Genomic DNA, 25,240 nt, shown 5'->3' on the forward strand with positions numbered 1-25,240 from the left:
ATGCAAAGACAATCATGAATTTCCCCATTACAAACGTTTCGTCTGATACAAAGTCCAATCTCAAGTATTCACTCTCTAGAGAGCAGCAACGATGGCACCAAGGCCAAGCAGCGCAGATCCACCGAGCCAGACACGGGCGTTCTCCATGGCACCGGAGTTGCTGGTGATTGGGCTTGGGCTGGAGCTCGAGACGGTGCCGTTCGTGCTGGAGCCGGAGCCAGAGCCGGAGCCAGAGCCGCTGTCGCTGGTGGATGTGCCGTTGCCGCTGCTGCTGCCACCGACAGCGCCAGGAGTCGAAGAGGAGGTGATGGTCGACAAGGTAGCCGAGCTGGAGGAGGAAGCAGAAGCGGTCTGGTAGGAGGTGATACCGACGGCGCTGTTGTCGAGGGAGGTGTTGGTCTCCGACGTCTCAGACCAGGCGCCGGTCATAGTCTCGGTGGAGCTGAAAGAAAGGTCGTAGGAGCTGCTCGATGCAGCCTCAGCGCTGGAGGTCGTCTCAGCGGCGGAAGAAGCGCTGGCGGATGCGGTTGCGGTTGCGGAGCCGTAGCCGGCCAAGAAGGACGGGCTGTAGGAAGCGGTTCCCGAGTACAATGGGCAGCCAGGCACTGTAGTTTTGGGTGGAGCGCGGCCACCACCACAGTCAAGGAACTCGCAGAGCTCACCGGTCTCAGGAACGTACCAGGCGAGGGAGGCGCCAGCAGGGCTTGAGACGTCGGTGGAGGTGCAGCCAGTAAGGTCGGTTCTGGCGAGGGCGAGGGAAGCCAGCGAGGCTGTGAAGAGGACGGTGGAGAAGCGCGACATTTCGATGGTGATGTTGTGGTAGCGAGTGTGTATGCTTTTACGTCGTGCTTGGGGTGACTGGGTATCGTTTGGTATCAAGCAGGTAGAACGAATGTAAATCCTGATGTGTAGTTCAAAAAAGAAAGCAAGCAAACAAGTCCAGGAATGCAGATGAGAGAGAGAGAGCAACAAGCAGAGGGCAAGCAGGGAAATATAGGCGGCCAAAGAAAAAAAGTCTTCTCAAACAAGAACCGGAAGTACGTTCCCTTTTAGACTCAACACAATAGTCGCGATCCTTCGTGCCATCCACGAGGGCAAAAACAGTGTATTTTCAGCCCGTGTCTGGCTCTGGCGGATGACTGAGCCTCAAGGGAATAGGGGCCGTTGGAGACACCGAGCGCCACAAGCGTCTCGCCTTTGCGTGTGAGCCAAGGCATCGATTGGCCGCGGCCGAGTTCCGAATGCTGTGAAACGAGAAGGCTGATGAGAAAGCAATCCTGCCCGTAATTCAAGGACGATGCGACGTGGTATGTCGTATGCGTGGGAAAGGCACAGCTGAGGTAGACTTTTGCAAGTGAGGTCGTGCTTTTGAGGCGAAGCTCTTGCAGGAACAGAATCTCGACCACCACCTGCAAGTCAACAAAGCTAGAACTATTTCCAGCGACCGGACCGGCCTCCGCTCCGCAAACCTTGGCAGCAGCCACCTCACCTCACATCCTCACACGCCTCCAACCCACCACACTTCAACTTCAACGACAACTCCGCCACCGCCAAAATGCACACCAAATACCTAACCTCGATAAAAACAACCTTCTCCCCCTTCAACGCCCGCTCGGGAAAAACCATCCGCAACTTCCTCGCCCTCCTGCCGCCCAACGCGCGCTCGACAATGGCCATCGACATAAAAATGCTGCCGAAAGCCCAGGCGCGGGAACCCGCTGTGCTGGAGCTCAAGTTCAGTACGTGAAACAAACCCCCTCGAAAAAGGCAAAGGCCGGAGGGATATTATATTGTGGGGTTTTCGTGTGTTGAGTGCGAGTGCTAACTGGTTGTGTTTGTGTGTTGTTGTAGAGGACGGCAAGGAGATGAATTTGAATTTGGAGAAGATGAAGATAAGGGATATACAGGTTGAGGTGGATCGGCATTCGAGAGGGTTGAGAAGGGCGGATGATTTGTCGGGGAATTAAGAGATTGGATGGGAGTGGACTAGAGGTCAATATTGGATGGGAAAGATGCCGTGGGATGTGGTGAGGCTGCTTCAGAGTGAGGACATCGATGGGGAAAGTCCAGCACCCAGAGTACATGGCTGAGAGCGTCTCCTCTCTTGCAGCGTGAGAGATCAAGGTCATTCCGCATGGCGCCGCGACTAGAAGAGATGGCAAGGCAAAAGGGAGGAAATGAAGGAATGAGGAACCACCTCACGACAGATTGATCAGTGGCATACGCGCCGGTCTCACAACGGCCACAGGGACCAAATTGTACATCGCCGCCAACAGAATAGGCGCAAAGGCGCTCTCCCAACAAAGATACCCCATGTACAAAACCCGCACATCAATCATCGTCGCTATCATCAGGAATCTCCACAACGCCATCCTCGACCTCAGGAAACAGTATCTCGCCAACTTCGCAGCTATCGGTGATGATGTCCCGTGCTTGAGATGACCAGTCTCCCGTCAGTTTCATGTCTTCTTTGATCAATTGCTCCGCCAGATGAGGCACGAGCACGGCTTGCACGAAGCCAGACACGCCTCCTTGAACGCCGGAGGAGGCGACGAGCTTGTCTTTCTTCGCTTGCTTGCGGATGTCGTCTGCAAGGGAGGAGATGATGTGGTCCGTCCTGTGAAAAGGTTAGCCTTTCCCTCTCTGTGGTTGATGCACAAGACGTACATTATCTTCTCCCCCTTCGGACCATAATACCCAACAGAAGCCCCAGGCCTGCTACCACCGTCCTTCGTCTCCATGGCAGCATTATAAGCCTGACGAATCCCTTTCGTCCTGGGTTTGACTTTATCCTTCAACGTTTGTCGGTAATGTGACGATTTCCGATCATTCAGAATATCAACCAAGAAAGCATTGTGTTTCCGCATTCGCCGCTCCAGACCCGTCCACTCGATGGTTGGATACGATCTCTCCCGCCAAATGTCCTGTGCTTCTTGCTTTCTGTGGAATTTGCAGAATCGACGTTTCCATTTGAAGGATAGGTCCCCACCGATGTTGTATTTGTCTTCGAATTCTTCTACTACAAATTTTTCGATCGGTTGACCACAGTATGAACAGTCGACCATGGGCTTGTATGGCGTGGCGTGTGGTAGATCAAGCACTTGCAGCTCCTCCGGATCAGGCGTAGTTCTTGCGCTGCTGAGTGATGAAGAAGACAGTCTTGCGTATCCTAAGTCTTCATCTTCGGCTCCAGGAACCGCGAAAGGTTGATCCGTAGACACAGAATCATCAGCCCCATTGCCAATATCCAGCAGCTGGAAAGCGGGCGCCTTCGCATCCTTCTTAGGCGATGCCTTCTTTTCCTGGCTGGCCCTCTTCAACTTCCATTCTCTATGCCTTTGCGAACCCTTTCCATACCCTTGTGACGTTCGAGGAGGCGCAAACATGCTCGTTTTAACATTCTCTTTCTTCTGTTTCTTTGGAGTGCCCCCATTCAACCATTCCGGCTCTTGCCCAGTTGTGATATCTCTGAAACCCCTCTTCTTTCCACTAGCAGGACTCTTGCTCTTCTTTCCCACACTGCCGTTCTTTCCCTCCTCTTCAAGCCCAGCAAACCTAAACACCTCCTCCACAACCTTCTTCCCACACCCCTCCTCCAGATCCACATTCGCGGACCTGAACCCTTCAAAGCTCGCACGAACAGGTTTCGAAGCGAACACCTCATCATCGCTATCTATGGGATCCGCATTGACCCAGTCCTCGTCCTCATTCTCCAGATCAATCACATTCGGCTGCAGGTTCTGCGAACTGGCAGTGCTGTTCGTGGCCGGCGGCGTGACCATAGTGCTCTCTGCTTGAGTTCGCGTCGACTTCCTCCTCTTTGTCGCACTCGTTCGGATCGCGTGGGTGGAGTCGGCCTCTTCGTGGTCGTCGGATGAGGCGTGCGGTTTCCCTCCCACTTTGGTGAGAAGCGGCCGAGCGTTTCTTCTCAATTGTGGCATATCGTACAGCTCGAGGTGACGAAGTTTCACATCATCGGTCGGTACATGCGTGATTCATGGAGGTCGGGTGGTGTGAAAGCTGAGGTGACATCGAGTCCCGCGTCAAGGTCATGTCCCTGCTCTTCATTTCGCTCCAATTGGGAAGGCGCGTCGCGCGTGCGGAGTAACACGCCATCACGTGCACACGATTCAAACGACACCCATTCACTTGAAACCGATGTACGAAGGCATGTTCAGACAAACGAAAGTCTCTCTCATTCCGATACTATCATCCAACCATTCCTCCGTGAAAGTCCTGCCTTTTTGTAATCCCCTCGGGTATACCTGAAAAAGAAGAAAAGTATCTTTACAGCCGATTAATCTGCGCGAGCAGTGTGCCGTCTAGTAGAGTCCCCTTTTCTCCCCTCCCAACGTCTGCGCCCAAAGAAAGCAGAATGTACACATAGTGAACCCTCGTACGACCAGCATCACAGTGCCTAGGTCATGCTCGACTTCGAACCATAATCTCTTCCGCCCATGCCATACGCCTGAAGAAGCCAATATCGTTGGAATGGCCATGCTCAAATAACGCCTGATGATAGGAGGAAATGCCGAGGGCCCAGCTCAGGTCACTTGAGAATGAGGTCCTTGACCCATGGCTCAAGAAGGGGAAGTACAAAGTCAATACCGGCCTCGTTCTCGTTGATGGACACGGTAGAATCAGCTGCGGATCGTTGCTGCATATGTTCGCCTGACTCCAGTGCTATTGCATGCTTCGCAAGAATCTCGGCCCGAATTTGGAGTGTGAAATCGTGCCAGCGGCCCATCCTGATCTTTCCAGCCCAGTGTATAAGATAGCGCCCTTGAGCGTCTGTCAACCAACTCTCACTTCTTGCCGGTGTTGGGTCCATGTGCCTGGACTGCGACTCATTTTGCGTCCCAGCTCCAGCATCGGCGTCAGGTCCACGGTGTTGATTCGTTCCAGCCTGATTCGCCAGCCGTTGAAGTTCTGGTTGAAGTCTAACTAACCACTCGCGATTGCTGGCGATTATCCGGCACCATTGCGAGACAGGTATCGGTTCAAGGTTGGTACCGAGTACGGGGTTGCCATTCGTGTCTTCCATTATACTCCCTTGAATCTCCTTTCAATTGTAAGCAAAAGCAAAAGCACAAGCAAAGTACGCAGGCGCCGCAGCGTCGAGCACGCCTAATAGTCGCCTTGACCAGGCGCGCCGTAGCCAAAGTCGGCAGCGCCCTCTCCAGACGGATCCATGTTGAGAGCGTTGTGGTTGGTGTCGTAGGATGGTGAGGTGGTCGCGTTGCCGCCGCTGCCTCCAGCCACTGGCTTCTGATGTTCACCACGTGCGACAAGATTCTTGTGGAAGTCAGTCTGGATACTAGGATAAGATATACAACGGTTGTTGCTGATCCATTCAGCTGATCATGGTCTCACCTCTCGGTATCTCGCCAAGTAGATCTTCAGTGCTTCGCCGTAGTTCTCGAAGCCGAGCGAAGTCATGGCGAACAGGATGTCCTCGCCATTGACGGTCTTGCGCTTCTCTTGCTGACATTTCTCCGATGCTGTCTCAGATCTTAGCGCCGCAAACACTAAATAGCCGCCGTCCGATGGCGCTAGAAGAGGTACGTACCTTCGCTGGTGATGAACGATATGAACTCGCTCACGCACTCCTGCATGCACTCCTTGGCCTCCTTTGCGATTTTGGCATTCTCGGGGAGTGCCGTCTTCATGATCCTGGCGACTGGAGCAAAGTTATGAATGTTAGCATCGTGATCGAAGTTCTTGCGGTTGGGGTTCCTGGCGATGAGGCGCTGCTGGGACTCTGGGGGAGAGGACGATTGCTGCGGGGATGGCGGCGGCATGGTCTGTCTGGTCGTCCAGTCGGCAGCCTTGAGACAGATGCTGCAGATCGTTGGCTGGCGAAGGAGCCTCTGATTCGACAGGACGTGCAGAACAGACGCCAGCGATGCAGCGTTATATGTGGGCAGGAAGCGACGCCAGTCACGGCAGTCGATCGAGGTGCAGGTGTCAAGACGCTGTGAAAGGGCGACGACGAGCGCACAGAGTGAGGGTGTGACAAGGATCGCACGGGGTTGCTGGGACGCAAGGTGCTACAGAGAGGGACTCACCATTTGCGATTGGTAGCCAACGGTCCTGCTCCTTGACCTCGAAGTCATAGCCGATGTCCTCGACTCGGTTCATATCGCCTTCGTTCTGGTCGTCGAGCGGCTGCTGGGGGGCATCGTCGTTGGGCGATTGAGTGGCCGTCGCGTCGACCTCCTCGGGCTCTCTTGGGGACTGCGACATGTTTTTGAATGCGTTCGGTGGATTCCGGTTCGGTGCGAGTGAGCTGTCAATGATTCGTTGGCCACCACGTCAACGGGCACCCCTGGAGCTGCGGTACCACCGTGCTAGCTAGAAAGGTGCAGGTGGAATCGAGTTACCGGCGCCGGCACGCAGGAGCACCAGCGAGGAAGCGTCGTAGCTTGCTGCAGTGGAGCGGTGTGTTTGACGACCCCAGCCGAGGGTGGGAGTGCTGGCAGCGCCGAAAAGGGCGAGTTGGGGAGAGTAGCGTGCGGCGAGACTCTGACCTGATGCAGACTCCCCACAGCGCGAGCCTCAGGGACGGACGGCGGTGAGGCAAGGCACGGCGCACACGAGCGGGCGATGCGATGCGAGCGGCGACTGTGGCTGAAGATGGGACAAACTGACGTATCGACACGCGCGGAGTGCTGTCCTGTATGCACGTCTGGATTGCTGGCCAGGTATGCGGTGGGCAATGCGGCGGCTTGGCGGCGGATAGCTTTCACGAGCTGCGCACAACAACAGGAGCAGCAGCGGCAGCGACAACAACGCGGTCAGGCCACGGGCAGCGGCAGCGGCACTAGCGACGGACGCACGACGGCGCGAGAGGGATCGAGTTCGCGCCTGACTGATGCGTTCACACGCGCCACGGATGCGCAATCCGCGCCAATGTGCGATGCGGTCGTGGGCGAGTCTGGCGGGCGGTCGTCTGACGAGCGGCGGCGTCTGCGAGCTGTGTGTTGTCGCGCTGGGCGATGGAGTGACGTGCGGCGCGTCGCGATCGAACGCTGGGTGACGACAGGATGCGTCTGGTATGGCGGTGCTGTGGTGTTGGAGGAGCGACGGCCAGTCAGGAAAAGCGACGCCAGGATTTTATTGATTGGCCTTGGGGGGAACAATGCAGGCTCGCCCTTAATAATTCGAGCAGAAGCGTGAGGAGCAGCAGCAGCTTCCCAGCGCAAAGGAACGTGCCGCTGCCAGAACCCCACGATCTCTGCTCTGCTCTCCTCCTCCGGCCAATCACCGTGCCGGCTGTCCCCTACGCCGTCTGAGACGTCACCTGGGAGATTCGGCCTCCATCTCCCACTCTCCTCTCCCACTCCCACATGCCCAGACAGGGACATTATCGCAGTGCATCTGGGGCGCGAGTGTCACCATTGCAGCCGCACGGCGAGGATGCCCGGCCATCGATGCCATCATCCGGCCTTCCGCGCTGCGAGCCGCATCCCACGCAAAGGCAAAGAAAGTATGCTGCATTGAAGCCCGACCTACGACTCGCCGCGCCATCATCATACTGTAGCTACCAAACCCTTCGATCCATCTCCCATCGTGCGCTGTTCTCGAACGTCTCCCTCCCTCGCCAAGGGTCTGCATCCTCTTCATCCCTAGCTGCATGCCGATGCGTTGTCGCGGGAAGTACATGTGTACAGTGGTGAGAGCGAGAGAGATGTCATCCATCATCTTCGCTTCCACCACATCCTCGATATAACATCTCTTCTCTTCAGCCCTACAATTCCATACCATCAAGTGAAGTCCCAGCGAGCCAGTCATTACGGGGCTGTCCCTGACATGCCTTGGAAACCAATCGTTTCGCTGGTCTCACCGTGGGCCTCGAGTATTGGGCCGTCAACCATCGGCACTAGCGCATCGCATGCGGGCCAGCGCATCTTGCATACACAGAACGAAGCTACTATTCTAGTACAGAGCTGCACATCTTCCTCTGTAACATCTGCGCCACCACATCTGTAAGAGCGCCTTCCGTCGTGTCATCGAGCAGTAGCGGCGAACAGCACATCCTCGTGGGAGACTTGCTTACCGGGAGTGGGCGAGGCGAGCACCGCGGCCAGTTTTGGGGTGGCATCAAGGTTTTGTCAGGTGACACTATTATCGATGATGAAGATGTTGTGGAATGTGAGGCTGGTTGCGCGGTGCTGCTTGAGTGTGGAGAGCACATATGTTTTGTGACGAGGAAAATTTCTTGACAATAGAGGTCTGCCCTACCGCACTGAAACATTCATGTGCAGATTGAACAGGTTTGGTGGGAAGTACGGCCCGCGAGTCAATTCGCACAGATGCTACCGAACAAGTGAGTACCAAACTGTGAGAGATCATCGACGAGTTCTTCAAGTCGCAACATTCTTCGCAAGTCAACCTCCGCTCAATCGATCTGCTCACTCCTTGTGCCACATGCAACGAATCCATGCCGGCCCCTTTCTTCCGCTTTCGAGGGCAAGTTTCTCAATCCGATCCATTTCATACCGATTGAGAGAAGTGACGGCAGGATGCAGTTGTGCCACAATCCAGACTTCCCACCAGCCGGTCGTGTGCCACGGCTGAGATTTGGATTTGGTAGCTGTGAGTAACATCTGAGAGCTGCCTGTGACACCTCGCTCAACGTCTTGGGTACGTCGCTCGTGCGATAGCGAGGCTTCCGAGCCGCACTTGGGATGCTGAGGCCGAGAGGAGTGCAGAATACCGGCAGGCCGCGTAGTGTCGAAATCCCGGGTGAATTTCGTGCTCATTGCTGCACAACCTGGATATTGTTCTTCTTCTAAACCTGAAGTCAGTGTCTAGAAGTACGCATTGCTTTGCACAAACACATACCTTCCATTTCTCCATCTCAGTCTGCTTGTTCTGGTACTGCTTCACCAGGTCCTCCAAAACTTTCTTCAGCCCGTCGGCGTTGGTCTGCAGAGCCGGCAACACATCCTTCACCGTCCTCTCCAACAGGACGCCATTGATCATCCGGAAGCACTTCCGCTCACCATCCAGCGGCGTGAGCGTCTCTAGCACCAACCTAAGGCAAAATCCTCATCAGCCATCTGTAGTAGCAAAACTCTACCGGGGAAGACGCATTCCTAAAGTCAATGCATAGTCATGGGTCGTGATCCATAATCGCATGGCAGACTGATCGCCCGGTGCTGCGGATGCGATGCAGGTACCATATGAGCGGTTCTGTTCGTGCATGTCGAAGAATGTCTTGCTATGTCTTGCAGGGGAATAGCGGTCGTGGCGGTGAGTGAAGTTCGGTCGCCTGGCCAATAGTGCGAAAAGAAGGTAGAAATGTCCCGATTGGCGGTGAGACACCGCAAGAGTGACTGTGCTGGACGAGGTAGAGGTTGGCGATGGAGACTCACTTGTGCTCTTCTGCTTCCTGCTCGACTTCTCCGATTTTCTGAGCGATGGCCTGGAGGTTCTCCTTGTAGTTGGAGTACTGCGTTTGAAGCTCTGCAAGATTCTTTAGCGGTTGTTCACATTTCAATTCGATCAGAATGTTATTACCCTGCTGCTTCTTCGCCGAAAGTTGCTGCTGAGACATTTCGTGGTTCTTGTTTTCGCGAGGTTGTTCTTCACCTGATCTGTCGAAAGACGGCGAGATTGTCGTTAGTAAGCAAAGCCGTTGCCAAGTCGGCTGACTTTCCCAGATTAGATCGTTCCTTCTGAGTCTGGACGTCTTCGACTTCGTCTTGGAGTATTGTGTTCAACTAGTCACTGTCCTTCTCTTCCCTGCCTTGAATCTCAGAGTGCCCATTATGCATCCACATCTCCATCGCGAAGACCAAAAGGGTGAATACTCAGAATCACATACAATACCTGCATTGACACTGACTCGGCTTCGATAGGTTGCGAGGAGATCATGACTGCCCTAGAAGAATGCCATGCCAAAGGCTTCATGTGGAAAGCGATCGGAATGTGTAGCGATACGAAGCGAGAAGTCAACAGATGTTTGAGGGCGGAAAGACTTGAACGCACCGCGCAGAATCGCGAGGAGGCGAAGAAAAAGAGAGAGCACATGAAGAAGATCTGGGCGGAGATCGACGCCAATTCATGAAGAGAGCAACGTTTGTTTGATCGTTTTGGGACAAATCCACTCTAAGCGCATCGGACGCATGGCTGAGAGGCTGTGCTGGCCCGCGGCACAGTCATGGGTGACATGGGCATAAGGCACTACGATGTGCAGAGGATGGTTCGAGGATACATCGAGCTTGAGGAACGCACAGAACTGAGGCAGAGCAGGGCTGGAAACATATCTCACATTCTCGAGGACGTGTTCAGGGTTGGGGCAACACCATGCAGACGCAAACCCGGTGTCACAGGCCAAGGGACATTGCAGAAGCACGATACAAAGGTTGGAAGAGGATATGAATCGATGGAGTGCACAGTTTTGCCGCGGCGAATGTGCTTCTTCACTGTGTAGGTATAGTGTAAAGTTGACTACGACTACGAGCAGCTCAATATGGCCAGACTTATTCAATGACACGGAGTCGTCCATGTGGCAAGACAAGTAATTTTCAGAATCAATGTACTACGTGCGGTACGGCAGCTTTGATGCGGTGAAGGCTGTGAATGCTGAAGACACGCGAGGATGTAGGCACAAACACGCTCTGGGCGCGGCAGAAATGCAGGTTGCCGGTGGAAACGCAGGCATGGACCTCTGGCAATTCCCGAGCGGCGACGACACCTCCAAACGACAAATCAACATCTCGACAAAACACTTTCAACCATCGCTCTCCATCTGGCAGCGGCGATGGATCCGCGCGAGGTCTTCACCACCGACCGCGGCAAGTTCGATCATGATCTTTCGCTCCTCATCGATACCGCCGCAGCTGCTGCGCAGGTATCATCCTCCTCATCCACCAGCGAGGTCCCCAGCCCGAGCACCACCACCGCCCGTACTTCACCTCCAGTCGTCAACGACCCTCGTCTTCGCAAGAGACTCCTCCCACAGCCGAGACCTGTCTCATCAAAGAAGGCCAGACTAGATGTCTCGGAAGGCAGCGTGTCAGCCCCGTCCCCTCCTAAAGACCAAGGAACTGGGGCAAACACCATCCCACTTGGTTCTCGAAACGACCCCAGCCAGACCTGGAACACGCTCAGGAACGCCGTCCATCGCCAGTGGGACACTCGCAAAGATGATCTGGCTTATGAGCAGCTCGTCGCCAAACGCCGTGCCGAGCGCCTTGTCAACGTCGACCGCTACATCCCCGGAGACGCACCACCCCCAAGCTCATCACTCGTTCGTCGCACTTCCTGGACTGACAAGAAACCCTTCCCCTTCGCCAAACTACCCGACAAGGTTCAGGACAAGATCCTGGCTATGGTCTTGGTGAAAGAAGATCCGCTTGTCATTGACTTCACCTGGTTGCGTCCCTTCATCAACGGTCACTGCCGTGTACCTACCACTACCAGGACGTTCAAGATCGATGATGTCTCTTACACTGCGCCTTTGGATTGGACAAAACTAATCGACGTAAGTATCGCTAGCTATGTCTGCGGCTGCGGCTTTCTGCGACTTGGGAGACTATTTGTGGATGTCTATGCTTTGCTTACGTTTTCACTTCTTCCGCATCATTCTTCCAGATAGCACACTTGCAGGTTCCCTACTGTCATCATTATGAATACTGACGAGTCACAGGAGGTCGGATTGATGCAGAAAGACTGCAGCATGTTCACCGATGCTCTAGAGGTGCGTGGAAACAAGACTAGGAAGCTCAAGTCCCCGTCCCGTGGCTTGACCACTGCTCTTCTACGGTAAGTACTAGAACCATCTTCCTGCCCTTCCTCGGTCGTAGCTACCGTGTAGTGCTCTCATTCACTCGTCTATGATTGTCAAACCTGCTAACGTATAAATAGTGTGTCGAAAGGGATGCACGCACGAGCTGCTCCAGTCTTCTACGGCAAGAACATCTTTCACTTCCCCTGGGCAACATCCGCATGGATGCAACTGGAATCGTTTCTCGCTACCATCGGTCCCGTCAACGTCGGTCACCTTCGTCAGATCCAGATCCATACCCCGTTGTGGCACCGTGGAGTCCAAGAGGACTTCGTCGAGGGCGCGATTCTCGATCTCACTTCTCCCGCATCCCGGCTTGGGGTCGTGAAGCCAGCTGCTAGAGACAGGCTACTCTCTGCCATACGCTCTTCCGTCCAGGCTCTCCTGAAAGCCGGCAAGCTTGAACGCCTGTCTATCGACCTGGAGCACGGCATGGTGACTGATCGCTGGACTGGGCGCTACAGCAATGACCGTCACCTCATCGCCGCCTCAGACGCTGAAGAGTCTGTCGTTCGAAAGCAGCAGGGTATCGAGCTGCTGAGGAAGCTGAGCGAGTGCAAGAGCCTGAAAACCAAGCCGCTGCTCGTCTTCCATCACCCATCGCCCTCGGGCCAAATCGCCAAGTACGACTTGTCTGAGTTTCGTTCACGACTTGCGGGGATCATACGGGAGGCTGAGAAGTATGGATGGAAGGTCGATCAGCATCTCAAGAGTGGGCGCCGCTAGCCTTGTGAGTAGCAAGGTGGTCGAATATCGATGGATTCACACTTGCAACAGATGGATCTATACTACTTAATTGGCCTCGCTCTTTAACTCATGCAGCAAACATAGGCCAGTATGTCGAGTGGTTAGTTGGCTGAGTCTCATAGATCGGCGTCTGCCGAAAAGATTGATAGTGAACTTTCGCACTATTCCGATCGCCAGCCTAGCCTTACAGAATGCATTGACCCTGCATTGGCGACATTCCAACGATTTATATGAGCTTGAAAGACATGTCTACTTTACAAGCATACAATCTTCGACTGCTTTAGAAGATTCTGTTTTCTCTCAAGTTTGCTCACCACTACAAAGTACAGTCGCTTACCACCCCTCCTGTCTCCTCAAGAACCTGAGGTCTTCACCTTCCCTACAACCCAATATGCAACCCTTCCGCATCTCGGCCACAGGCTACAACCTGAACTACCTCCCTGAATACATCGCACTCCGACATGGCTTCTTCCGTGACCAAGATCTCCAAGTTTCCGTCACCGTCCCCGTACCCTGGGACGGCGTTCTTGACGCCCTCGCAGAGAAGACGGCGGATATCGTGCTCGGCGGCATCTGGGTCCCGTCAATGTACCGCGGTCGAGTCCAGAACTACACCGCTTTTGCTCAGATCGCGAACCGCTGCCCCCTCGCCATCCTTCGACGAACAAGCAGCAAGGAGTTTGCTTTGGCCGATGTGGCGAACAAAGCCGTCCTGATGAAATCCGGCGGCGGAGCGAGCGTCGGCCTCTTCTTCAAAATGCTCCTGCGCGAGAACGGCATCGACGCCCGCTCCGTCGACTACATCCAAGACCTCGACGGCGTCATGTTGGGGGACCTCTTCCAGGGCGGCATGGGGGATTACTTCGTCACGGACAACCTCTCTGCGCTCGCGATGGTGTCTCGCAACCCGGACGTCGAGATCGCAATGGAAGCGGTCACGCAGGGAGAGATCCCTTGGAGCGTCTACTATTACCTCTCTGACACCACCACGGCGGCTCATCTCGACGCTCAAAGACGCTTCTGTCTGGCTCTCAACAGAGGTATCGAGTGGGTCCTCGCACACGACGCAGAGACGTTTCGGGACGTCCTTGCAGATTTGTTTCCGAACGTGCCCGTGGACGTGGCTGTGAAGGTGACGAATCAGTTCCGTGCGAACGGTATGTGGACGTCTACGAGGATCCCTCGCAAGGCTTTTGATCGTTGGCAGCGAGGGCTTGGGGATGCCCGTTTGGTCGGAGAGCCGTTGGCGTATGAGGATATCGTCGATGATGGAGCCGCGGCGTCTGCAGAGAATGAGGGACAAGCTGCTGTGAAGAAGATGAAGGGCTCGTTCAAGCCTGGTTGCGAGATGAATAGTATGGGTAGGGATGGTCCTAAAGGGGTCGAAGTTACTACTAGGTAGTCCTCACTGCCTAGTCACCGTCTAGACTGCATATCGTCGTGGTTTTATTCTTGGGGCACACAACAACACTGTTAGCGAAAGGGAAAGTCGTTTTGAGGGTTGAAAGTACCTTGAATTCAAAGATCGTCAACCAGCATCCTGATCGAACTCATTTGGGTCTCAATCAACGTCATCGTAATCATTCTCATCCCCTGGATGCACTCTCGGCCTTTTCACTTGCACATCGACTTTCCTGCGAGACAGGCTCCGCCGTACATGTCTTCAATCTCATCCATGCGTGCTGGTGAGACTGCTCATCTCGAAGCTTACGACTGCCTTAGAAGGAATACGTCTCTAGATTAGTCCCGAAGCCCCTCAGAGCACCATCGAAGCCCATGACATGCTCCAGATCAGGGTACTGCGCGGCTAAGCTTAGCATCTCTCCAAGTGCAAGACCGTCACCACCTAGCATCATCGATATATCATTTGTCGATCCAATCTGAATTCCGCGGGAACTCTGCCTGAAGCCCGGGTGTGTTGCTGCTCCTTTTTCCAACCGCTGGAGGAGATCACTGACTTGCTTCTGGAATCTGTCTTTACTTCGAGTCGTTTCCTCGACATTGCTTGCGCTTGTTAGTAGCCAATCGATCGTTGCGGCGGATAGTGAATCGAAGGCATCTCGGCATCCTATCGCTCCGGGGAAATTCACGGACATGGCGGAGAGGGTTGATGTGCAGGACTTGAGGGAAGCTATGATCTTGCTGGCGGGCTGGGAGAAGCGGATGGAGGTTGATTGCCAAACGCAGAGGATGATGGTGAGGCCGGCCATGAAGAGGTCGTGGACGGATTTCCAAAGGACATCGAGGCGACCATCGCGTTGGAGTAGATTGATATTGACAATGAGGGCATTGGAGGCGTCGAAAGATATGGATAGGGACTCGGCAGAAGAGGTCTGCGTGGTCGAGTTCTGGCGGTGGAGGAGTAGTATGGCGTTATTGTAAAGCACGTCCCAATATGCTTGATTGGCGAAGATGGACATAGGATGGGCGAGACTAGGGTCGGGAATCGTGCTGAACCATTCTTGAAGACGAGGTTGAATGTCCTGGACCCAGGCCGTGTAATTAGGTTTGGGATGGGCGATTTTCAAGGGCCAGTTCTGACTTTGCTGGACATGCTTGATTTCAGACTCGAGCTGTGACATGGCGAAAAGGTGGTTATGTGCTCGTTGGTGGTGAGTGTCGTAATCTTTGATGGCCTCGTGGCTGCTAAGGGACTTCTGAGATACCGACCATGGATTGGGAAGAGGGACTCGGGTACTCTCATCAGTAATTCCGAATGGCCTTCCCAGGGTGATGCCCAAGACGCGGTCGAATTGATACGCTGAGTACCACAAGCGCCGGCGCTCATAAAGCAGATCTTGACTCAGTATTAAGGCCTGTTCATCAATCTCCCAGTGCAATCCCATGTCGACACACAAGCGCAAGGCGATCCCAGTCAAGTGCCACAGACTTCCACGCCAAGGACACATAGATGCGAATTGAGCCAGGAGTAGCACGGCCCGGAGAGTTTCGATATCACTTTTGGAGAAAACAATGACATTTTCAATCCATTTGATCGCCGAGCGGAAGCAGCCCTCACTTTGCAGAGGCCGGCCTGTTCCACCAGTAGGACTTGGAACGTTACAGAGTGCGATTGCGAAGACCATGTAGCTAATAAAGAGATCTTTCTCGGATGAGGCACCTCCGGCTATCACTCCACTATTGTCACGGCTCGTGCAGACAAATGCATTGTCGATGGCTTTCTTGACATGAGCCGCTTGGATGATTGGCAGATGAGGGGTGCGGTATTGGAAGTACACTTGGACCAGGTGGTCTGCTGCGTGACGTGGCGGAAGAGAGGAAGCCTCGGCTACTGTCGAGAAGTGTTCTTGGAGTGAGGACGGATCGCAGGTACCTGCAGATGATGGCAAGGCGTCGATTTTGATCGATGCCATGACCATCCTGGCGAGTGTGATGCCGCTGCTCGGACCTATGAAGCGTGGCTGTATGGACGGATCAACTATCACGTTTCTGACACTTTTGTCCAGATCGCGGAGATGTTCATAGGCAGCGGGCTCTTCGCTAGGCGTGGATGTTCCGTTCGAAGCAGGCGTGAATTCTTGGTGGCTGGGGAGGGAAGCTGGCTGGACTTGTTGGCGTCGCAATTCTTGAATCTCCTGATTCAGCTGCTGGACCTGAGATTCCAGATGGGACACATAGTTGCGAGGAATCTTCGTGGCGTCAGTTAAGCGACTTGTCTCATAGCAAAGAAACCTCTCGTGCCTCTGCTTGCTTCGCCGCGTCGTAGGTCAGACATGGCTTGTCCGCGCGTTTACAATTGGAGCAATCTGGATACTTCAGGTCACACTGGACGTCGCAGTGATGGTCAGCGACTATTACCCGACTGTGACACTCAACGAAGCGAAGTATGTACCTTCTGCTTTCTCCGACGGCATCTGCGCGAAATGCCTTATCAATAATAATGCTTGGCGCATCTTTCGTTGCATTCACTTACCTCTGGCAGGCTGCGGAAGCCCGAGCCATCTTCGGGCTTGTGCGTAAGGGCGATGCCATTCCACGAGCGCTTGATATCTCCAGAAGCTTTAGTGTCCGAGCAAGTCAAGAGGTATAACTTATGATTCTGTGTGGCGATAAGAAGGCGATCGGCATTTGCCGAAGGAACGGCAGCTCGTAATTTACATGGCAAAGGTAAAGTCAGCTTCTTATCTGGGGGTCAATTACTAGGAGACTTACTGACTGGTCGGCTTGACCCGAATGGCGTTGTACGTTGTACCTTTGCTCCCCCAGATATCTTACCGCGTAGATATCTTGCAAGGATGCCAACACCAACAAGTTCCTTGATGTAGATTGTAGCTTCGACGTACACCAGAAGTATGCAACATATAATGACATGCAAAGACGCTACTTTTCAAGCTCCTGGGTCAGACTCAAAAGCAGCATCCCCGATCGAAATCCTTTGAACGTCTGTGCCTTTTCGACAGGGACTTTTGATCATCGGCCACAATGTCTTCTGACCTCGACATGAAGAACAAGGTCTCGAAAGACGTCACTTTGTCCATCCACTCCCAGAGCGGCGAGTTGGGTCCAATCGTTTACGTCGATCCCGAGAAAGAGAAGGCCGCATTCAGAAAATTCGACAAATACGTCCTCCCCGTCTCTGTCATCTTCATGGTGCTCTCCAGTTTGGACAGAAACAACGTCAGTAATGATCAAAATCTTCGCCTTGCCGCTGTATCCAAAGATACTAAGACTACTTTCAGCTCGGAAACGCTAGAGTCTTTGGCTTCGACGAAGAAATCGGCCTCAAGAATGGCCAGTTCGGCAACATACAGACGCTTTCCAGCCTTTGCACCATCCTCTTCGAAGTCCCCTGGGTCCTCGCCGTCCGGCGCTTTGGCGCCAACAAAGCCCTCGGTGCCGCTTTTGCCAGCTGGAGCGCAGCGACACTCGGCACGGCGTTCATCCACAACTATGCTCAAGCCGTCATCGTACGCATGATCCTGAACACCGCCGAAGCCGGTCTCGCACAGGGTTTCGCATATCTCTTCTCGACCATCTACCCGCGTCACCTAGCCGGCAAACGTATCATCACGACGAATCTCGCCATGTGCATCTCCGGCGCTTTCGGCGGCCTCTTCGCGTACGCTGTCCGAACCATGGGGACGAGGAACGGACTTTCGGCTTGGAGGTGGTTGTTCATTGTAGAGTTCTGCATCACCATCATCGTTGGAGGTGTCGGCTGGATCTTTCTCCCTGCCTCTGCGGAGTCGGCCTGGTTCCTGAGTGCCGAGGAAAAAGAGACGATGAGACTGCGAAAGGAGCGCGATCGGATGTTTCGAGGGGCGGATAAGTTTGATAGAAGGTGGATCAAGCTTACACTGAAAGATCCTTTTGTGTATCTGCTGGGGATTGCGTTCTTCACGTCGTCGGTGGCGATTAACGGATTTGGGGTCTTTTTGCCAACGATCCTAGCTGGGCTTGGGTGAGGTCGTGAACTTCTTCTTGGGTACATTTGCTGACTCGATCAAAGCTATGCTTCCCTCCAAGTCAACTACATGACGATCCCTGTCTACGTTGTGGGAGCGATCTCCCTCGTCACGATAGTCTTCTTGTCCGACAGGTTTAAGAGACGTGGCGTCTTCATCATGGGCTGTTGTGCACCGGTGGCGATTGGATACCTCATCTGCGTGGCAACTCCGAATCAACACGCTGGCTATGCGGGAATGTTCATTCTCGTTCTCGGTAAGTCCATGAACCTGACGCACCTGCTGAAAGTAGGGCTGACTAGAAGGCAAAAGGCATATTCCCCATCTCCACCCTGGCCGTCACCTGGATCGCAACCAACCTCGCTCCCGACGACAAGCGAGCATTCGGCATGCCTCTGGCGTACTCGATCGGGAATATTTCCAACCTCATGTCGTCGCAGCTCTATCCCACACAGCAGGGTCCAAGGTACATTGTTGGCAATACGGTTTCTGCTGGTTTGACAATTGTAGCGGCCTTCCTGTATGGATCTTGCTGGCTACTCCTAAAGATAAGGAACCAGAGGAAGGAGAGGCTGATTGCAGACGGAGTGACGACGAATGGGCTGGAAGGGGATATGAGTCTGGACAGTATGTATATTCTTTGAGGAGGTGCGTCATGAAGCAGGCAGGGTTACAAAGTATGGCGAGGGGTCGGCTGAATCTGTCAGCGCGCTCGGGTAGTGTAGAGAATGGCTCGGTATAATTTGTAGTGAATGTGAAATGATTGTTGATTCAAAGAGGCTGTCAAGGAGAGAAATCCGGCTATCTCATTAGCCGACCAAGCGCCAAGCCTGACGAAAGTCCTGGGACAACCTTTGTCGCATCTCTTCCTTCTACCAGCTCTTACAAGTATGTATCGTGCTAAGCAAGATGCCAGGATCAACGAACCGATCCTAACATCTCTTGCCTCGTTCTCTACGATGCCTCGACTTCTCCCGAGCGCCTTCTGTTCTGGTGCTACAGGAAATAACTCTTCTCACGATGAACAATGCCCAGATGCCGCACTAGCCGCTCGTACCCGCATCTCCCACAAACACCTTCCCCATCCACCATTCACAGCTCTTCTCCGGCGGACGGCCGAGCGGCCACGCGAATACCATAAGCTGTTCTTCGTCGATGAGGCCTGAAACGACAATGATACGGAATTAGAGCGTAAGTAAGAAGCTTCAGTGAGGTTTACCAGAGCCAAGACGTCATCGGGGTGAGGAGTACAACAGGTGTGGTCTAGAGCTTCGATCTTTGCGTTTTCACTTTCATCTTTCTCGATATTCAATCCAAACTCGCAAGACATTCTTTCGTAAAAGTCCTCATCTATACTACTCACTACCCCTTCAACATGGCATCCGGAAACGCACCTCGCCTCGGCTGGATAGGCCTTGGCAACATGGGCAGAGGAATGGTCAAGAACCTCGTGGAGAAGGGCAAATACTCCGGCCCAATCGTCATCTACAACCGCACATTCGCTCGAACAGAAAAACTCGTATCAACACTCGAAGCCGGCAAAGCGAAAGCCGTCGCCTCAATCCCAGAAGTCGTCAAGGAAGCCGACATCATCTTCACCTGCGTGGCCAACGATGCCGCCATCGAGGAGTCAATCGACACGGCCCTCAAAGTTCCCGAGTCGAAAGGAAAGCTCTTCGTCGACTGCAGCACCATCCACCCGGACACCACCAATAAAATTGCCAAAACGATAACCTCCGCAGGCGCACACTTCGTCGCCAACCCCGTCTTCGGCGCTCCAGCAATGGCAGACTCAGGCCAGCTCGTCTGCGTGCTCGCGGGTCCCAAGAAAGACGTCGAGTGCGTGAAACCCTACTGCACGGGCGTGATGGGCCGCGCGGAAATCGACTTCTCCGACCAACACCATGGCCAAGCCTCGCAGCTCAAAATCATCGGCAACACCTTCATCCTCTCCATGATCGAGACCCTCTCCGAAGGCCACGTCCTCGCCGAGAAGTCCGGGCTGGGAACAGACAACCTCCACAAGTTCGTCGAGACCATGTTCCCTGGCCCATACACGGCGTATTCGAACCGGATGCGGTCGGGCGATTACTACAACAGGGAGGAGCCTTTATTCCAGGCGAAGCTGGCGAGGAAGGACGCTGGCCATGCGCAGAGTCTGGCGAAAGCCAGTGGGTCGAGTCTGAAGGCGGTGGAGGTTGCTGATGAGCATTTGAGGCAGGTGGTGGAGCATGCGGGGGATAAGGGGGATATTGCGGGGATTTATGGGGCTGTGAGGAAGGAGAGTGGGTTGAAGTTTGAGAATTAGTGAGGATGGAAGGCATCTTAAAAGGGATTCATGGGAGAAGCAATTAAAAATTTGAGTATGGTTGAATGATTAGGCGATGACTGCTGGAAATCTATGAGATGGAGGCAAGGCTGAGCGTATATCTCAATCCTCACAGTATACATCTCAAAGCCGATCCCCCGAAAGCATACTCCTCACTCCCTCCCACCCAGTAACAAGCCCCACTCAAGTGAATGACCAACCCGCCCATTGGCTCGCAGATTGGCGCTCAAAGCAGCCTAGCCCACGCGAAGGCGAATGCGAGCTGCATCCACACTTCTTCGCCTCAGCCTCCCACCAACGAACCAAACCCAGAATCTCCCCATTAAAGCCCCCCAACCCAGCCTCGTCGACAATATGTCCCAATCCAGCTCCAATCTTCCTCGCAATGGTCGGAGTCCCACGGCGTTCGAGGGCTTGTGCGACGTGTAAGAAGAGGAAAGTCGCTGTGAGTTTTTAGTTTTACGTTGCAGATTTCATCGATATTTGAGAGGAAGAGGGATACTGATTGGAGTAGTGTGATGCGCAGAGTCCTTGTGGACAATGCGTCAAAGCCAAGTTGAAGTGTTCGACACCGGGAGGGTTTATTTTCGTGCCGAATGAAGCGGGTTCGCATAGGACGGTTTATAAGAAGGGGTTGGGGAGGGGTGTGCTTGATGATGGAGAAGAGTCTTCGAGTGACCTGCCGACTTCGTCGAGCACGAAGCAGCAGCAGGGTAGCACGGCCGTTCCGCCACCGGCTAGATGTTCGAGAACAGTCGACTCCAATGGACCTGCTCTCCCTAAGCAAATGCCAGCCTTAAAGGCCGTCCGCCAACAACTCGTCGCCTCCTTCATCTCCCGCTCCGACCCCACAGCAATCGCCACCGCAAACCCGCACAACGAAGCCTCCATGCTGCACTCCTGGTACAACTACCTCTTCGCCTGCTCCACAGCCCACGACAGCCTCGGCCTCTCCTCCGGCGCCCTCGCTTGCTACACCGCGTTCTTCGGCCGGCGCGACAATGACCTCTCCCTGATAGACGCGAGTCGACGACTCTACGCAGAAAGCCTTGGGCGGACGCAGCGGGCGCTGAGACGAAGGGAGACGGCGCTGAGGGATGAGACGCTCGCGGCGTGTTTGAGCCTTGTGACGTATGAGACGTTGGAGTGTCCGGCGGAGGGTTTGAAGGGGTATTGGTGGCATAGTGAGGGGTGCTTGAAGTTGGTGGAGCTGAGGGGGCCGGCGGCGCATAGGGAGGGGCCTGGAAAGGTGTTGTTTGAGGAGTTTAGGTTGCATGGGGTACGTGGGCCTTCTTCACAATGTCGAGGATTCGAGACTTACATGCTAGTTTTTAGACACTCGACGCCTTCCGTCGACATCGACCAAACTTCCTCTCCTCGCCAGCCTGGATGTCACTTTCTACCCAGAACGAGTCCCGGAGCGATACCCAGAAGATCCTCGACATCTTCCTCCTGGGTCCTGCAGTCCTGCAGAAAGCCGACAACTTGGCACTCCTCCCATTGGAAGAGCGCTTCCCGCTAATGCTGAGCATGATCGACGACCTCTGGGACATCGATGATCGGTTAAGCAAGCTGGAAAGCGATATCAAGATTGCAAACCAGCATCATCTGAGGCCGATATACTGGGAGCAGCCGGCCAAGTCCGAACCCATTGGGGAAAAAGACGACGACGCTGCTCTCTCCCACGCCAAAACCATCTCCATCCACTTCACCTCCGTTCCCCTCTCCCGCATAATATCCTTCCTCTGGGCAATTCAGTGCATGGTCTGGCCAGGCCTCGTAGACCTCTACACCGGCATAATCGCCATGGGCGGCTCCCCCTTAATCGGCACACGAATCCCCTCACTTGGCCACCGCTCCAAGTGGATCGAGCTCGTGTGGAAAATCACCCAGAGCATGGAGTACTGGGAGTCTACGGCGGTGGAGGCATATGGGCCCGTCCGGGCGGCGCTGCAGTTTAATGTTGTGATTGATGTTATGAAGGGGAGAGAAGGTTGTGACGGGACGTTGAGGTGGGCGGAGGAGTGTAGGGAGAGGATTGGGAGGGGTTGGTTGAGGATTTTGAGGTTCGAGGAGAAGCGTCCAGGGGCGGGATGATGAGTTGAAGCGTGCTCGGTGGAGAGATGAGTTTGTGTCATGTTCTTGTGATCGTATCCTACCGCATCTCTCTCCGCAATTTTGGAAGCGACGAAGCTTTCGACTGCAGCTTCTGTCGCTTGGACCTTTTGCTCATTACGGGGAAAACGTGAGATGTATCAATCCGCCACAACATCGGCCTTGAAGCTGTGGGTCTTCTGTCTGTCGATTTGGAATCTTCCAGGTATCAATCCTCTTTTATCAGATGCGCCAAATGCTTTTCCAACATCCTGAAAACATCTTCTCTTTCAAAAGGCTTGGGCAACACATCCGACGCGCCATGTTTGAAGTACGAGCTGATGGCGTCCGAGCGTATGTTGGGAGTCATCAGGATGATCGGGATCGACTTTGTCTGTTCTATCTGTCGTATGACGTTTATCGCTTCCGCCCATCTCAAGATTCCCACGCTGGCATCTATGAAGATCAGATCGTGAGGATCAATGGTACCGGAGCCCAAATATAAGACGATTTCCCGGGCAAAGAAGCCTGTGTTGACAGAACAGTCGAAGCCGCTGAGGATCCACGACACGACCCCTTCGCGCTCCTCGACCACGAAGATGCGTGGCCTCCGGGTCCACATAGTTTCCTTGATGGCAAAGAGATTGGTCTTCACCGGCAGTTGCTCTCTGAGTGATGTCTCCATTGGCACCAAGTGAGCCGGGAAGTCAGCGGCAGAGTCGGTTACCGCGCCTTGGGAATCCATTGTCTGAGAGGAAGGCGGTGCATTATTGTGTGGGTCATGATGCTCTCGGTAGTGCCTCTGATAATCTTCATGACTGCTAAAGCGCTGCGCACATCCATGATATGCACACGAATAGAGACCGTTGTTTCGAGCGAATATGTTTGGCGGTACGAACTCAAGCAAAGGCAAACGAGAAGTTCGGCGAGTCTGCGAATCCATATCCACCTGCGAAGAGCGGAGATAGTCGTCATCGGTCTCAGATTCTCTCGTGTTCGCTACCGTAGCTCGATGGTATTCTCGCTCGTGTATCTCAACATTTGCAGGACTGGAGAAAATATGGGTACATCCGTGATAGGGGCATGTGTAGAAACTGAAGTTGGGAAAATTTCCATGCACAGGTGGTACATAAATCGGAGTCGCTCTCGAATCAATGTCTCTCAAGGCAGGATACGGTTGCAGCAAAGCCTCAGGCAGTGGGCCCTCAGTGTGCGACACATTCTGTCCGGCATTTTCGAGGATGTCGGCTTCATTGTGTCGACTCGCCTGGTCTGGCTCCGATGTCCTGAGTTCTTGCAGCTCCGGTCGAGGGGTATGACGCAGATCGACCGCCGGAGTCTCAGACGAAGAGCCTGACCGATCTCCATCCCCGTCCACTTCGCGATATCTCTTGCGACTATCAGTGGCATGGCTGATGGTCTGGCCCGGGGGAAGTGTTGGAGAAGTGTTCTCACTCGTCGCGATAACGTTGTCGTTGGAGGTGGAAGCACGACCTGCCAAACTCGCAGAGAGGCGTTCTCTCGTCTCCACAGCCAAGCGATGTGTGCACACCTCCTCGTGTTCCGCGCAATGGTCTTTGCGGTGGAATGCCTTCCCGCAAACCCGACAGGCGTGACTCTTGACATCCGAATGTGTGGTATTGTGTCTTATCAGCGCTGTGCGCTTGCCGAACGTCTTGGGGCATTTCGAACACTTGTATGCCTTGTGTGAGGTTTGTAGCGCATGGCGTTCGAGGAGTTTCGACTTGTCGAAGGTGGAGGAGCATTGCGCGCAGGCCCAGGTGGCAGGAGCGCTGGAGGACATGGCAGCCTCACCTCGGCCGCTCAAGCGCGCGCTCGTCGAGGCGCGAGGGAGGTTTGTAGAAGTGGATGCTGGAGAGAGGCATGATCCCCTCTCGACGCGCTGAGGTGGACGATGGCATCAGGTGTACCTGGGACCAGGAACCTGTTGCTCGTCGCTTCACTGCGTTTACGAGCGAGCATGCAGTCGACGCGCCGTCCAAACAGCCACAGACGACGTGTGCCTGAGCCCCGTCACCTTTGACCTGTTGCCCGTCTAGGATTGTGATTCACAAAACGATAGGGACAAGACTGGAGATCGTTGGCCTAGGTGCTGACAGATTTCTGTGCAAGTCGAACCTCAGCCCGATCCAGCGAATCACAAACCTGAAGGCTCCTTCGTCAATCGTTCAAATTTCCCACCAGTTTTATCATCTAGGCTACCAAGTAGTAAGGTAGCGGCTTTCTCTTGGCAATTGTATGCGCTGCGGCTGTGCAAAGCTCTTGGAAGCCGTTCCATCACGCCGACCAAGACGATGACACAAACGAGGCCCCGAGGCTAGCCATCGCCTCCCATCCTCTAATCCTCCTGCATCCTGTAACCTGTTCACTGTTCACTGTTCACGGTTCAGCACCAAGCAGAAGACGAAGCTTTCTCGTTATGGCCTCTGGACTATCCCATGTCGTCGGGCCACGAACAACCGCACGCAGTCTTGTCCAGGTTACAGGAGTAGTCTTTCGAGTTGAGTATAAGGTAGGCCTTCTCATCGGTCAGGTCATGAAACTGTTCAACACAGACTTCGATCAAAACATTCCAACCCATCAACGAGAAAAAAGAGTTGAAAAGGTTGCAACAGCCACCAATTCTACAATCTTACCCGCCACGAGAACACTATTCACAATCGTTGTTGTTATCAGCCTCCACCAAGAACAGGCCCAAGTCCAAGACGACCTAAACCACCACGAGAATACCATTCATAACCATTGTTGCCATCAGGAGCCACCAGCAAAGAAGACATCCAATTGAGAGCAGACGAATCTACGACCTTCACCCTCACGAGGATACCA

General features: G+C 54.1%; 13 protein-coding genes across 13 annotated transcripts; 7 read left to right on the forward strand and 6 right to left on the reverse strand.

Annotated features, from left to right (window-relative positions):
• Window positions 1-75: 75 nt before the first annotated feature.
• On the reverse strand, window positions 76-801 carry M409DRAFT_71094 (uncharacterized protein; the record flags this gene model as incomplete). The annotated part of the gene is made up of 1 exon (XM_033819027.1): window positions 76-801. One exon carries the CDS (start codon window positions 799-801, stop codon window positions 76-78), a length of 726 nt encoding a protein of 241 aa, XP_033660203.1.
• A 754-nt stretch (window positions 802-1,555) lies between these two features.
• M409DRAFT_71095 (uncharacterized protein) lies at window positions 1,556-1,967 on the forward strand (the record flags this gene model as incomplete). Its single annotated transcript, XM_033819028.1, has 2 exons — window positions 1,556-1,739; window positions 1,852-1,967. 2 exons carry the CDS (start codon window positions 1,556-1,558, stop codon window positions 1,965-1,967), a joined length of 300 nt encoding a protein of 99 aa, XP_033660204.1.
• Window positions 1,968-2,331: 364 nt separating this feature from the next.
• On the reverse strand, window positions 2,332-3,941 carry M409DRAFT_60901 (uncharacterized protein; the record flags this gene model as incomplete). Its single annotated transcript, XM_033814609.1, has 2 exons — window positions 2,332-2,617; window positions 2,668-3,941. The coding sequence occupies 2 exons, from the start codon at window positions 3,939-3,941 to the stop codon at window positions 2,332-2,334; spliced, it is 1,560 nt and encodes a 519-aa protein (XP_033660205.1).
• A 1,186-nt stretch (window positions 3,942-5,127) lies between these two features.
• M409DRAFT_71096 (uncharacterized protein) lies at window positions 5,128-6,246 on the reverse strand (the record flags this gene model as incomplete). Its single annotated transcript, XM_033819029.1, has 4 exons — window positions 5,128-5,295; window positions 5,374-5,501; window positions 5,570-5,680; window positions 6,069-6,246. The coding sequence occupies 4 exons, from the start codon at window positions 6,244-6,246 to the stop codon at window positions 5,128-5,130; spliced, it is 585 nt and encodes a 194-aa protein (XP_033660206.1).
• A 2,515-nt stretch (window positions 6,247-8,761) lies between these two features.
• Window positions 8,762-9,562, reverse strand: M409DRAFT_71097 (uncharacterized protein; the record flags this gene model as incomplete). The annotated part of the gene is made up of 4 exons (XM_033819030.1): window positions 8,762-8,794; window positions 8,848-9,040; window positions 9,381-9,471; window positions 9,526-9,562. 4 exons carry the CDS (start codon window positions 9,560-9,562, stop codon window positions 8,762-8,764), a joined length of 354 nt encoding a protein of 117 aa, XP_033660207.1.
• Window positions 9,563-9,868: 306 nt separating this feature from the next.
• Window positions 9,869-10,075, forward strand: M409DRAFT_37955 (uncharacterized protein; the record flags this gene model as incomplete). The annotated part of the gene is made up of 1 exon (XM_033810836.1): window positions 9,869-10,075. A coding segment is annotated over one exon (207 nt), but the record flags the coding sequence as incomplete, so codon positions are not given.
• A 696-nt stretch (window positions 10,076-10,771) lies between these two features.
• Window positions 10,772-12,523, forward strand: M409DRAFT_30196 (uncharacterized protein; the record flags this gene model as incomplete). Its single annotated transcript, XM_033809803.1, has 3 exons — window positions 10,772-11,494; window positions 11,660-11,775; window positions 11,878-12,523. 3 exons carry the CDS (start codon window positions 10,772-10,774, stop codon window positions 12,521-12,523), a joined length of 1,485 nt encoding a protein of 494 aa, XP_033660209.1.
• Window positions 12,524-12,935: 412 nt separating this feature from the next.
• On the forward strand, window positions 12,936-13,946 carry M409DRAFT_37958 (uncharacterized protein; the record flags this gene model as incomplete). The annotated part of the gene is made up of 1 exon (XM_033810838.1): window positions 12,936-13,946. The coding sequence occupies one exon, from the start codon at window positions 12,936-12,938 to the stop codon at window positions 13,944-13,946; it is 1,011 nt and encodes a 336-aa protein (XP_033660210.1).
• Window positions 13,947-14,262: 316 nt separating this feature from the next.
• M409DRAFT_30198 (uncharacterized protein) lies at window positions 14,263-16,507 on the reverse strand (the record flags this gene model as incomplete). Its single annotated transcript, XM_033809804.1, has 4 exons — window positions 14,263-16,194; window positions 16,238-16,330; window positions 16,398-16,419; window positions 16,479-16,507. The coding sequence occupies 4 exons, from the start codon at window positions 16,505-16,507 to the stop codon at window positions 14,263-14,265; spliced, it is 2,076 nt and encodes a 691-aa protein (XP_033660211.1).
• A 498-nt stretch (window positions 16,508-17,005) lies between these two features.
• On the forward strand, window positions 17,006-18,614 carry M409DRAFT_37962 (uncharacterized protein; the record flags this gene model as incomplete). Its single annotated transcript, XM_033810839.1, has 4 exons — window positions 17,006-17,182; window positions 17,245-17,966; window positions 18,015-18,226; window positions 18,283-18,614. The coding sequence occupies 4 exons, from the start codon at window positions 17,006-17,008 to the stop codon at window positions 18,612-18,614; spliced, it is 1,443 nt and encodes a 480-aa protein (XP_033660212.1).
• A 731-nt stretch (window positions 18,615-19,345) lies between these two features.
• M409DRAFT_71102 (uncharacterized protein) lies at window positions 19,346-20,278 on the forward strand (the record flags this gene model as incomplete). The annotated part of the gene is made up of 1 exon (XM_033819031.1): window positions 19,346-20,278. One exon carries the CDS (start codon window positions 19,346-19,348, stop codon window positions 20,276-20,278), a length of 933 nt encoding a protein of 310 aa, XP_033660213.1.
• A 406-nt stretch (window positions 20,279-20,684) lies between these two features.
• On the forward strand, window positions 20,685-22,396 carry M409DRAFT_30201 (uncharacterized protein; the record flags this gene model as incomplete). Its single annotated transcript, XM_033809805.1, has 3 exons — window positions 20,685-20,744; window positions 20,814-21,578; window positions 21,635-22,396. 3 exons carry the CDS (start codon window positions 20,685-20,687, stop codon window positions 22,394-22,396), a joined length of 1,587 nt encoding a protein of 528 aa, XP_033660214.1.
• A 226-nt stretch (window positions 22,397-22,622) lies between these two features.
• M409DRAFT_30202 (uncharacterized protein) lies at window positions 22,623-24,197 on the reverse strand (the record flags this gene model as incomplete). The annotated part of the gene is made up of 1 exon (XM_033809806.1): window positions 22,623-24,197. One exon carries the CDS (start codon window positions 24,195-24,197, stop codon window positions 22,623-22,625), a length of 1,575 nt encoding a protein of 524 aa, XP_033660215.1.
• Between the last annotated feature and the right edge of the window lie 1,043 nt (window positions 24,198-25,240).

The sequence above is a fragment of the Zasmidium cellare genome (genome assembly GCF_010093935.1).
Source record: "Zasmidium cellare ATCC 36951 unplaced genomic scaffold M409scaffold_61, whole genome shotgun sequence".
Lineage (NCBI taxonomy): Eukaryota > Fungi > Ascomycota > Dothideomycetes > Mycosphaerellales > Mycosphaerellaceae > Zasmidium > Zasmidium cellare.